Consider the following 12,500-nt stretch of genomic DNA (forward strand, 5'->3'; position numbering starts at 1 on the left):
CCATTTATCAACTTTCCGATCCATTTGAATTCATGTTCTGCCTTTTTGAATACCAAACAAAAGCCTTATGATTGTTTTTATATCAACTGTAATGTGCACTACGAGATTGATTATAATGCTTAATAATGTCAGGTATCACAGTCACAGTCACCATTTGTGCATGAAATGTTATACATTGCTCTAACTATTAATGTAACACCTCTATGACCTCTTGATTATGAGCAATTTTGATACTTGACCTTATTTAATTGTAAAGCACCTTGGATAAAGGCGCTACATACAGTACAGTAAATGCACCATTTAACATGTATGTCAAATCTACAGTTATAATGCCTTATAACTGTTGATGCATTATATTATAAGGCATTATGAAGTCTTACAACAACTCTAATATCACATTATGACTTAGGTATAATGCATTATAGATATGGGTTTCATAGAAAGTGTTAACAAAAGTATGTTGTGGGTTTCTCTCACTCTGACTCCTATCATTGTTAGCTAATTATACTGAACTGGTAGCTAACATAGTTAGCCTAATGCTATCTACACCATAATATTAATCAACCAACAGCCGACTAGATGTGTCCAAGGGTTTTGGCTTGTCTGCTAGCAACACGAGAGCATTCAGATTAAACTGTAGGATATTTAGCAAGTTTCCATACAGTTACAAATTGTGTTTACCGATAAATTGATACAATTGTAAAAGCAATACACAATAAATATAGAACATAAAGTGAAAAAGACACAATCAATAGACACCATGTACAGCTGTGTAAAACAGGGAACTGAAACACCAGCATGGCGATTACAAGAAAGCTCGCACCAAAACACGTTCGCCCCGGGGCAAATCCGGCGACCTCGGAACGGTCACCACTAGGTATTCGTAAATGTAACCTCAGTAAAACTATGCCTAAACCTAACCTTATTCCTAAACTTAACCTCAGTAAAACTGCGCCAAAACCTAATCTTATTCCTAACCTTAACCTCAGTAAAACAAATTGAAGAATACAAGAACCGCTGGGGGCAAGCGGTCCGCGAAATAACATAGGGGCGAGTGTGTTTTGGGGCGAGTCTTCCGGTTACCAGCATGGCTTATTGATTGTTTATGCATTATTCCGGACCCCAGGCAGTGTATCCAGTGCATGGGTGGGCACTAGGACTTTGGAGTCGTCCCCAGCAGGCCTGACTAACTTCACAGTGGAGCAAAGAGAACAGGGCAGGGCACTGCTACTGACCTGGGACCAGCCACTCACTCCTAATGGACTCATCACGGTACATATACACACACACACACACATATACCACATAGTACTGACCTGGGACATACCACATAGTGAATACATAGACATTACACACGCTCACACATACAAACGCAATGAGATCTATGCACGCACGCACGCACGCAAGCACGCACGCACGCACGCACGCACGCACGCACGCACGCACGCACGCACGCACGCACGCACGCACGCACGCACGCACGCACGCACGCACGCACGCACGCACGCACGCACGCACGCACGCACGCACGCACGCGCGCACACACACACACACATGGAACAATTCCTTCTGTGTTGATTACAACACTGGTTCCCAAACATATTGGGGTCTCACTCAGACCGGGTTGTGGACCCATTTTTATGGGTTGCGAGTAAATATCCCTTTATTTATTTCCTCATTTTTAAATTATCATTTAAAAGAAAATACATTTTCCAAATTCAAATGTCACAATTTGTCATAAATTTAAAACAAAGTCAACCATTTTTCTAAAATAATTTCATGTATAAATAATTTTTTAATAATCAAAGAAATTCCATAAATAAATACAACTTTTAAGAAGTAGTGAAAAAAGCCAATCTGCATGCTCGCAGATAGGCTATTTTCATTCGTTTGCGTCCCGGGGAGACATAACATTTCTCCTTTGGGTCTCGAGCTAAAACGTCTGGGAACTCCTGGATTGCTACATGCACACCTTCATTTGAACTGACCCTAGGTCACTTCTCTTCCTTTTCCTTCTGTTTAACTTTTCCTTTTTTGTTCTGTCCAGATGTATAACGTGTACAGTGAGGGGAACCTGGAGTTCAGCGGTCTGTCTCGTCAGTTCCTGTTCCGTCGTTTGGAACCGTGGAGCGTTTACTCTCTCCTCCTTGAAGCCTGCACCTCAGCCGGCTGCACACGCACCCCTCCCCAGCTCGCTACCACAGCCGCCGCACCCCCCACCGCACAGCCCGCTCCCACGCCACTCTCCATTGGTCCAGACCGGGTGTCTCTGGCCTGGGGCCCGCCCTCCCAGCCCAATGGGCCAATAGGAGAGTATTCGTTGCTGGGACGCAGTCTGGAGGAAGTGGGTAGGGGGCGAAGTAATGAAAACGACCTGGACAGAGGGAAGGTTGGTAAAACCAAACTATAAGTAAACTATGATTATAAGACATATTATAGACTAAAAGTAAACTATAAAACATATACTGTAGACTAAAAGTAAATTATAACCCCCACCCTGAGACTGCGACGGCCGGTTCATATTCCCCGGCCGAGTCATACTAAAGACTTGGGCTCAATGCCTCCCTGCTTGGCACTCAGCATCAAGGGTTGGATTGGGGGTAAGTCCCTGTGACATACTAGCGTCATGTCCGGGGGGTGTACTTGTACATCAAGCTGCCTCACACCTCATCCGCACTGCCAGCGAGCGAGCGTTCTGACGGCGACGTCGCACGAAAAACTGTCCTCATTTGGGGCGATATGGAGCGTCGGCCATCGCGTTGCGACGTAGCATTAACCAATCATATTAATGGTGGGAAAAGTACTATATTTTTGGAATACAAAATGTACTTGAGTAAAAGTACAAAAGTATTGGTATCAAAATGTAGGTTAAAGTAGGCTACCAAAAGTAGAAAGTAGCTACTCATGGTGCAGAATGTCCCATTTCAGTTTACAAATGTATAAAAATCTTATACTAAATCTATAAATCTATAAACAATAGCAGATCTACAAGCTCACAATGCCTTGCATCACTTGTAGATCTGCTATTTTCAAATGGCTGAAATGTATATAGGGCTGAAGTGGTTAATGTATGTTTTGTAAGTAACTAGTAACTAAAGTTTTCAAATAATTGTAGTGGCGCAAAAGTAGGCTACAATATTTGCCTCTGAGATGTAGTGGAGTAGAAGTAAAAGTATTGGAAATTGTAAATACTCAAGTAAAGTACAAATACCTCATAATTGTACTTGAGTAGGCTACCACCACTGCTATTAAATGAATAAATAATAGGAGCGGACTTGTGGAAAGGAATAAGCTACAGTGCGGCGCGCACGTACACACAAACACACACACACACACACACACACACACACACACACACACACACACACACACACACACACACACACACACACACACACACACACACACACGGTCTCCTTCAGATATTCTTTTCTCCATATGCTGCACATGATAGCCTAGCCTACGCATCATGCACAAACACAACACTTAAATTCTTCTTAAACAACCTCTATGGCATATGTTTGCCTGTTTGACTGAAATAAACGTGGCCTAAATGAAGTGAGGGTCTCACTCACTGTATGAAAAGATACATAGTGCACGCATATGATCCACTCAAGTCCCGCACCCGCAGGTGCAGGACAAAAAACAGTTCATCAAATAGAAAAAATAAGTGCACACTGGTAGAAAAAGCTCTGCTATTTATGTATTGCTGTCAACTTTTCGATCAGTTAGAAGTTCAATAGGAATTTTACATTTTCATTAGGAAACATAGCCTATGTATCCCACATTTTCAGGACAATTCCCGAAGAAGCAATAAATAAATAAATAGCGGCTGTGGTGGAAGTGGAAATTAACTAGTACATGTACTCAAGTACTGTAGGCCTACTTAAATACAATTTTGAGTTATTTTTTTACTTTACTGGAGTATTTCCAAATTTCAATACTTTTACTTCTCCACTACATCTCAGAGGCAAATATTCCTACTTTTACTCCACTACACAATAATTTGAAAACTTTAGTTTTTTACATTATTAAATTATAAAACATAGCCGATCTACAAGCTCACAATGCATCACCATGCCTTGTGAGCTTGTAGATCTGCTACCTATTTTCAAACATTTTAGTACTTTTACTTTAGGTAGGCTACTTTAAGTATATTTTGATGCCAATACTTTTGTACTTTTACTTGTTGTAACAGAGTAGCCTATTTCTTCACATTATTTGCTACTTTTACTTAAGTAAAATATGATATCTGACTACTTCTTCCACCACTGAATAGCGGAGCTTTTTTCACTCACTGTAGCCTACTGTTTGATGGTGGTCGCTTGAACTTTATAGGCTATAAATAAAATATGAAGTAATGAGGGTCTCACTATAGGCCTAGCCTACTGTGTTAAGAACAATCCTCAAATATGAAGAACAAAGTGATGTGCAGTAGCTGATGTGTTGTCCGTCCACTATAATAAGTTCCTCCACTCTTTATAAAACGTCTGACAATAAAAAATAATAGCCTACAGATGTATATCGAACAGGCACAAAGCATTATTTTTTTTCACTCTATGACAAAGCAGTGTGCAGAGCAGATCTCAACCAGGTCCACAATGGAAACAAGTTCGGGTTTTTTGTGTTATCCTTTTAACAACCATTGTAAAATCCTACCTCTGTACTGTTTACAAATCTGTTAATAAAGTATTTAATCAATAAATAAAAAACAATAAAAAGTGTTTGGGGGCGGGGCACAGCCGCGAAACCTCCCTCAAATAGAGACCCTGCGAGCGAAAATAGGAGGGGTGGACGACGTCGCTGCACGGTTCGTTGTCGCTCGCGGTAGGTCAGGACGGTCTCATTGAAAAACATGTATTTTAATGAGATTTCATCGCCCGCTCGCGTCGCGTCGCGTCGCTGGCAGTGCGGATGGGGTGTCACACTACGGAAACAGGAGATGGGCTCCTGAACTATGGGCCACCTGGCTCGCTACTTATAAAACATAGACAAAAATCTGTTTTCTATACACATCATCATCAGTAATATAATAAACTTCACTCAAACAATTTTTGATTTTAATGAAAACAGTTTCTACTCCATTCCACCATTTCCTGAAAGGTCACCTTGATTGATTGATTGATTGATTGATTGATTGATTGAATACTTTATTATCAGTTTGCAAATATTACAGAGGTACAGTTATACTATTATATACAGTTAAAATGCTAAAAGGACAACACAAAAAGCCCTGAGGGCTTGTGTCCATTGTGGTCCTATGTATTCAATTCATCAAGAACCTAACCCAGATTTGGATTCAATAATCACAGTGAACTGGTAAATCTTAAAATGCCTGGTGTCAGCTAAAGAATTGAATTAGAAATAAAAACGTTTGTGTTACTGTATTGCAGCATCTTTAGCTTAGTTGGTGTTCCATTAAGGACGATGCGGTTTGGTTGTGTCCACCAGGTTCTGTTCAGAGAGACCTCTCCCGAGGATGCAGGCAGGTTCTCCTACACAGTGACGGGTCTGAGACCATGGACCCAGTACCAGTTTAGCATCCGTGTCCACAACCCTGCTGGCCACGCCCTCAGTCCCTGGGTTACTGTGACAACTAAACAGGGTCCCCCTCGGGGCCTTGTTGCTCCTACAATCGCCTACCTTCAGGGACGCCCCAGTGAGCTGCTGGTTTCATGGACACCACCACTGGAGACCAATGGAGTGCTGTTGTCCTACAGGATCCAGAGGGACAATGTCAGTTTCTCCTTCAGTTTTGACCCCTCTGTCCTCAGCTACACCGACGAAGACCTCCTGCCTTTTACCGAGTACAGGTATTTTGAGTCCTCAAATGGATTACACTGAATGTATAATGAAGGCCTTGGAGGGATGATGAATTGCCTCGTAAAAAGTTTGAATTATGGTTTAAAGAATGTCATGTGGACAGTCATAACCATCGATGGTGTTTTCAGCCTGGCTTAGGCAATAATATTCTCTTCGATTCCATTAGTTGTCTATTGTGTGCTTTGTTTTTACGGCATGCTGCTGAAGGTGTTGGTCTGTATGTATGTATGTATGTCCCCACAAAAGTAGACCATATCTCTCCACGAATTCAGACTTATCCCAGTGTACAGTTTGTGTCTCGTTCACAAACAGTACACCAGCAACAACATTATTAGATCCTGTGTGCCCTATTTTGTGCGTCTTAATTACCAGGTCTTATGTCTTAACATATGTCCTTAAGTTAAGACATACAGTAAGACCTGGTAATTAAGGGCAACAAAATAGGGCCCTGTGTCTTGTTCTATTGAACAACGTTGCATTGTGTTCTGTTTTGCAGGTATGCAGTCATCGCCTGTACGTCTGAAGGATGTGTCACCAGCCCACACACAAACATCACAACCTTAGAGGCCCCCCCTGTCACGGTGGAACTTCCCTCTCTGAACATCGCTGCCCACAGTATAAAGGCTTCCTGGAACATACCACTGACAGAGAATGGAGAGGTGACGGAGTATGTGCTCAGGCTCAATGAGGAGGAGGTGTATCGTGGGAGGGATTTATCTGTGACACTCTCAGAGCTCCTCCCCCACACGCAGTATCAACTTGTCCTATTGGCTTGTAACAGTGGGGGGTGTACCCCTAGCGCCACAGCCTCCACGGTGACTGACGAGGCCCCTCCTACTGGTCTACTGTCCCCAACTCTCAAGGTATTATTGGTTTACAGATTTTAAGTTATTTTATAGTAAACAATACATATCCTTGTTGTCCCCAGATGGAATTGGAGATACTTTAGTATTTCGATATACGTTTATTGATGAATAATATCATGGGAGATGTACATGAGACACACTTGATTCTTGATCTTGACACAGGGCAGTAGTCCTTTAGTTCTCGCCCTCAAGGAGAGTGACCAAGCTCTTATTATTTTGGTTATTCATTATCACCAGTGTTTCCTCATTGCTTTCACTATGAGATATCGTATTTAACAGTGAACCTGACAGTTATTTTAAGTAAGTAGTGGTGCTTATACTGTATCTTTAAAAAATGATTTATTTTTCCACTGGCCTCACACACATAAATAACCACACACACACACACACACACACACACACACACACACACACACACACACACACACACACACACACACACACACACACACACACACACACACACACGTACAGTCTCTGTTGTCGCTATGCAGGGTTGGGTAATTACAGTTGTGAATTGGTATTCACCGCAGTCGTGCCATTCTATTAGCATAAAGCAGAATGGGGTTCCATCTTTCTCCCGGTGGACAGACATCCTGCTGTCCCCTCTGGACAAAGACAATGAATGACAGAGGCATGGCTGGAAGTGAGACATGCATGTTGTAACTCAGATTCACTGTTTCTTATAGACTTATTCCACTCTTTTAATAGATTAAAAGCAGTGGTGGACAGTAACTAAGTACATTTATTTAGTACTGTACCTGTTTGTAGTATTTTGTTTTTGTTTAATTTTTTTGCAAACTGATGACTTTAACACTGCTACATTTCAAATAGAAATATCTTACTTTTGCACTACATTTCTAGGAAGGGACCAAAACGTACAAAAACATATAATGAATTAACCACTTAAGCCCTATATATATTTTATTATTTTAAATAGCATTTCTAAGAAGTTCTCAACGTGCCGTTTTCTGAAAATGTACTTCGTAATTTGTTTTTTTAATACTTGAGTATTTACTTGAGTGTATCCTTTGTCCACCAATGAGTTAAAACATGATTTGACCTTTGGCCTTTTATCTAAAGGTCACAGGTCCAGAGTCTGTGGAGGTCAGCTGGATGCGTCCAGAGAAGCCCAACGGTGTCATCACAGGGTACGAACTCCGCAGGGACGGAGGGGTCATCTACGTCGGGACAGAAACCCATTACCATGACTTCCTTTTGTCGCCAAACGTGGAGTACAGCTACGTGGTCAGGGCCAATAACAGCCGAGGAGCGGCGAACAGCCCCGCCTCCATGGCCAAGACGAACCCTTCAGCACCCTCTGGTGTCACACCGCCCACACTGCAGTCTGTTGCACCAGACCAGGTCATTCACTCATCACTTAACACATTCATTCATTATTTCACCATTTAGCTACTCATTCTTCACTGGCTTATCCTTGGTATCTTTATTCTTGAAATGATCATGGGACTTGAAGCCGATGTATTGGTGATCTATACAACTCTTTTTTTTAATGGAATAATTTACCATCATTTTGTACTAAATAACTAACTGAATGGTGGATCTCGGGATTCAATGTGGCCATGACGTGTCTATGGCGTATGACTCCAAATGTGGGCAAGCTTTCAGCCCAGTCCAACCCCCAGTGACATCCATTATAAAATCAAAGTTAGCCTACAGGCAGCGTACGCAGGTTTGGTGCTGATCGGTCCAGGGGTTTGTGAGCTAAGCTCCGGACAGACACACAGTCTGACCCTCTTATAGATAGCTAGCCTCCTGCAGAGCCTGTAAAGATAACTAACAAATTAGTCAATACAAAAAAATATTATTTGCAGCACTAGCATAGCACAGGTGAAACACAATCCTATATATTAAAATTGCCGACGGTGGACGTTACAAACGTAACAAACGTACTTGTAACGCTCCAATCTGCACCAAACATTGCACAAACACTGTTCAGGAGTCACAGCAGTGTCACAAACACTGTTCATAATAGTCACAGCAGAGGCCACGTGTGGCCCCAAGGGGCCCCAAGGGGCCAGAGCCGCAACGATGCTCCAATCCGCACCAATCGTGGCACAAACACTGTTCAGGGGTCTGGCATGAGAATAGACACACCAAATACATCTAAATTGCACACATATGGGGCACTACAGCAATTAGCGATAACTCTGTGAACATTGCTCTGATCAGTGCAATATAAGAGTAGATTTGAAGGCGGCTACACGTTCAAACCTAATGTGATTAACCAACAGCACTAATGTGAAAGTGCTGTTGGTCTTAATTGTCAGTAAAATAAATGTGGTGTACGGTGTGTGTTGCAGGTGAGAGTGGAGTGGAGCGCTCCAGCTCGTCCTAATGGAGACATTGTCAGTTACACAGTGTACCAGCGAGACCCAGTCCAACTCACCACCACCAGCACTGTTTACACTCCACAACACAGTGGCTTCTCTGGCCAACACACCACACTGCAGGGGCTGGCTCCTTACCACAGGTCAGTCACCCAACATTCGCTTCTACTGTAGATTTTACACGGGTCATGTTGACCTAATTACCTTTTTATTTTATCATAATGGAGACACAGAATTAAGGTTATATGGATTTTATTTTAATTTATTTCCCGGACTGTGTGAGTGTCTTTATATCTATTGCCTCTCCTGTCTCCCTACCTGCTAAAATCTTGTCAACTACAATATATAAAAATGTATTTATATTTTTTATACAATTGACAGAAAATAGCAGGTATCGGTACTTTAATCGTATTGCAGATACAATCTGCATAACTGTATGCGATCTGTGTAATACATTAATACATTGTGTGTGTGTGTGTGTGTGTGTGTGTGTGTGTGTGTGTGTGTGTGTGTGTGTGTGTGTGTGTGTGTGTGTGTGTGTGTGTGTGTGTGTGTGTGTGTGTGTGTGTGTGTGTGTGTGTGTGTGTGTGCGTGCGTGCGTGCGTGCGTGCGTGCGTGCATATGTGTGTGAAGGTATGAGGTAAGGGTTGAAGCCTGCACAGATCTGGGTTGCTCCTCTAGTGATTGGTCATCTGTTCTCACACTGGAGTCGCCCCCTGCTGGCCTTACAGTGCCACTGCTAGACCTGCAGACTGACACCCAGTCTGGCCTGCAGACCACCTTTCTGCTGTCCTGGTCCCCCCCAGCCAGGCCTAATGGTAGAGTCCTGCACTACGAGGTCTACCGCAGACTGGACGGAACCACTGACAACCGTGGGGAGGTTCTGACGGTGCTTGTCTGCAAGAACGATTCTACTAGTTGCAGAGATGAAGGACTGCAGCCATATACTGCATACCAGTACCAGGTATAAGAGTGTGCGTGTGTGTGTGTGTGTGTGTGTGTGTGTGTGTGTGTGTGTGTGTGTGTGTGTGTGTGTGTGTGTGTGTGTGTGTGTGTGTGTGTGTGTGTGTGTGTGTGTGTGTGTGTGTGTGTGTGTGTGTGTGCATGCGCAAGTGCGTGCGTGCACAGTTGTTGATGGCGTCCAGTTCTTCGAGTAAAGCTAACTAACTGGACTGTCACCTCTCATTATGTACTGTATCTTTATATGACCATTACAAGACATTCTTAATTAGGTATTCTTGGCATGGGAATGTCAACATGTGTGAATAATGTGAGCGGGCACATGGTGAATATGTGCTATTAGAGGAGTGCGTGATGGAGCTAAAATACCATTACTCCTTTTCCTACAGGGAGGTCAGCTTTTACAACCAACCCTATTTGAGGAAAGAGATGTGATGTAACTGTTAGTCTGCCTAGAAACACACACACACACACACACACACACACACACACACACACACACACACACACACACACACACACACACACACACACACACACACACACACACACACACACACACACATACATTACTGTATATACTCTCACTGACACAGTCACACGCACATGCACACGTGCATTTATGCTTACTGAAAATCATGTTCTTCTTACACACACAGACACACACACACACACACACAAGCACGCATGCACGCACGCACACTCGCATGCACGCACACGCACTCACACACACACTGTGACACACCGACACACAAAGTAGAGTAATCAGAGGGGTCCATATTCATGTTGTTGTGCTAATTGACAGACTAGCCCTTTGGAAGCAACAATAACATTAGCATTCCCTCCTGTCAGACTTCAGCAGCCGAGGCCAGAGAACCCGTGTAATTGATTGAGTTTGCCTGATTGTTGTGCCGTCTTTATTTACGAGGGTCTTAATTTATGACAGGAGGAGGGAGGGAGGGAGGGGCCATGGCGAATGACGGGCGGGCGACAGAGCCATTAATCACTGGCCCCTCAGAGCACCTTGCTTCCTGATTACGGGCCAGCCAATCAAATTAGCTGTTAGCCCCCTTGGTAACTGAGCTTGTATTGGAAAGACCTTTTAATGGCTGCTGCTGTGTGTCCCCTGAGGGAGGGGAGGGGGGGGGGGGGTAATGGTGTGTTTGTGTTCTAATGTTACAAACCTACTCATGCACCGTGTTCAGGTATGTCTTAGCCACTTAAACTCTTTAGACTTAGTAGAACGGACCTGAGTTGCAACTGTAGGTTACTTGGTGTGCTCTTCTTTCCCTCTAGACAAAATCTCTTCACCAAATATAGCTGATCTATAAGCTCACAACGCGCTGCGACGCCTTGTGAGCTTATATAGATCTGCTATTTTTGGCGAACGTTACCCCCAGAATTTGGATGCTAGAGCAACCCTATAGGGTTAAAGTGGTTATGGGCAGACAGAGGATGGGGGGTTGAGTTTGTTATCAGGTGAGAGTGTGTTATTTTTGGTCGAATGTACACTGTAAAATCCTGAGTGTTAATTTAACCACTTAAATTACTTTGCTGTGCATCAAACAAAAATTCCAGAGCTCATAACATGTCGCATAGCATGTTGCATAAGGTGTCACGACTCACGACACGAAATGAGCTTGTGGATCGGCCGTTTTCGCTGAATGTTTGCCTATTTTCGTTGAATGCTCGCCTATTTAGACATGCCCAGAATATGGATGCTTCATGTGCTTACTCTCTGAGTTAACGTACCACTAAATATTTTACCGTGTACTGCATGCTCCATGCTTTCACTGACTCACAGGGTTATGGCTCCTTTTTACAATCGCTCAAAAAAAAAGAGTTACTGATCGAGGCCCAGGGATGTCAGCTACAACTTCCATCTTCCTCTCTTTCCTCCGTTCGTCTGTGTCCCACATCCTCCTCTCCCTTTCGCACCCTCAGCTCTTTCAGACGTACACAAGGACAGGAAGTCAGTTTTGTCCAGTCCAGCACAGTGCAGAGAGAGAAATCATATTAGGCTAATTACACTGGGTCATAAGCTTCTATTGACAGCTTTATGCTTGGTTTTAATTACTGCCCACTTCCCCACAACTTAGCCCTTCACCTCAACTCTCTCTACCGCCAAGAAGCGTAGGCGGCCTATCAGAGAGCTCAGACCAAGTCTGCAGCCGGGCCGCCCAATGAGCGGCCTCAAACGCAGTCTGGAAGTTCTCCGTAATCGTTTGTTGCCATGGTGGCTCGTTTGTTGCCATGGCAGCTAACGGGGCATATTTTTATTTTGCGACTAATAATAAGGCAACTCACAGCCCGGTAGGATGAGCACAGAGGACGAGCAGAGAGAGGAGAGGAGAGGAGAGAGGACTGTAAAAAGACTGTAGATCACATGAGGACAAAGACAGGAGCTGTGCCTCTTAACACTGAACCAAGGCCAAGGTGATCCGGGTTCACTTTAACTTTGAACCACTTCCTCCTATTCGGGACAGCCTTATTAATCAAC

At 43.5% G+C, this 12,500-nt stretch overlaps 1 protein-coding gene across 1 annotated transcript in view; it reads left to right on the forward strand.

The window, feature by feature from the left end:
- ush2a (Usher syndrome 2A (autosomal recessive, mild)) overlaps positions 1 to 12,500 on the forward strand; it is a gene marked incomplete at both ends in the record, with an annotated part of 324,178 nt that overhangs the window by 297,643 nt on the left and 14,035 nt on the right. The window contains 7 exons of the mRNA XM_080433174.1: positions 1,127 to 1,272; positions 2,048 to 2,389; positions 5,452 to 5,813; positions 6,320 to 6,686; positions 7,773 to 8,054; positions 9,014 to 9,183; positions 9,674 to 10,004. Coding sequence (XP_080289300.1) covers positions 1,127 to 1,272; positions 2,048 to 2,389; positions 5,452 to 5,813; positions 6,320 to 6,686; positions 7,773 to 8,054; positions 9,014 to 9,183; positions 9,674 to 10,004 — 2,000 coding nt within the window. The remainder of the gene's footprint in view (positions 1 to 1,126; positions 1,273 to 2,047; positions 2,390 to 5,451; positions 5,814 to 6,319; positions 6,687 to 7,772; positions 8,055 to 9,013; positions 9,184 to 9,673; positions 10,005 to 12,500) is intronic.

This window comes from Gymnoscopelus braueri, assembly GCF_963280865.1.
Source record: "Gymnoscopelus braueri genome assembly, chromosome: 1".
In the NCBI taxonomy this organism is placed as follows: Eukaryota; Metazoa; Chordata; class Actinopteri; order Myctophiformes; family Myctophidae; genus Gymnoscopelus; species Gymnoscopelus braueri.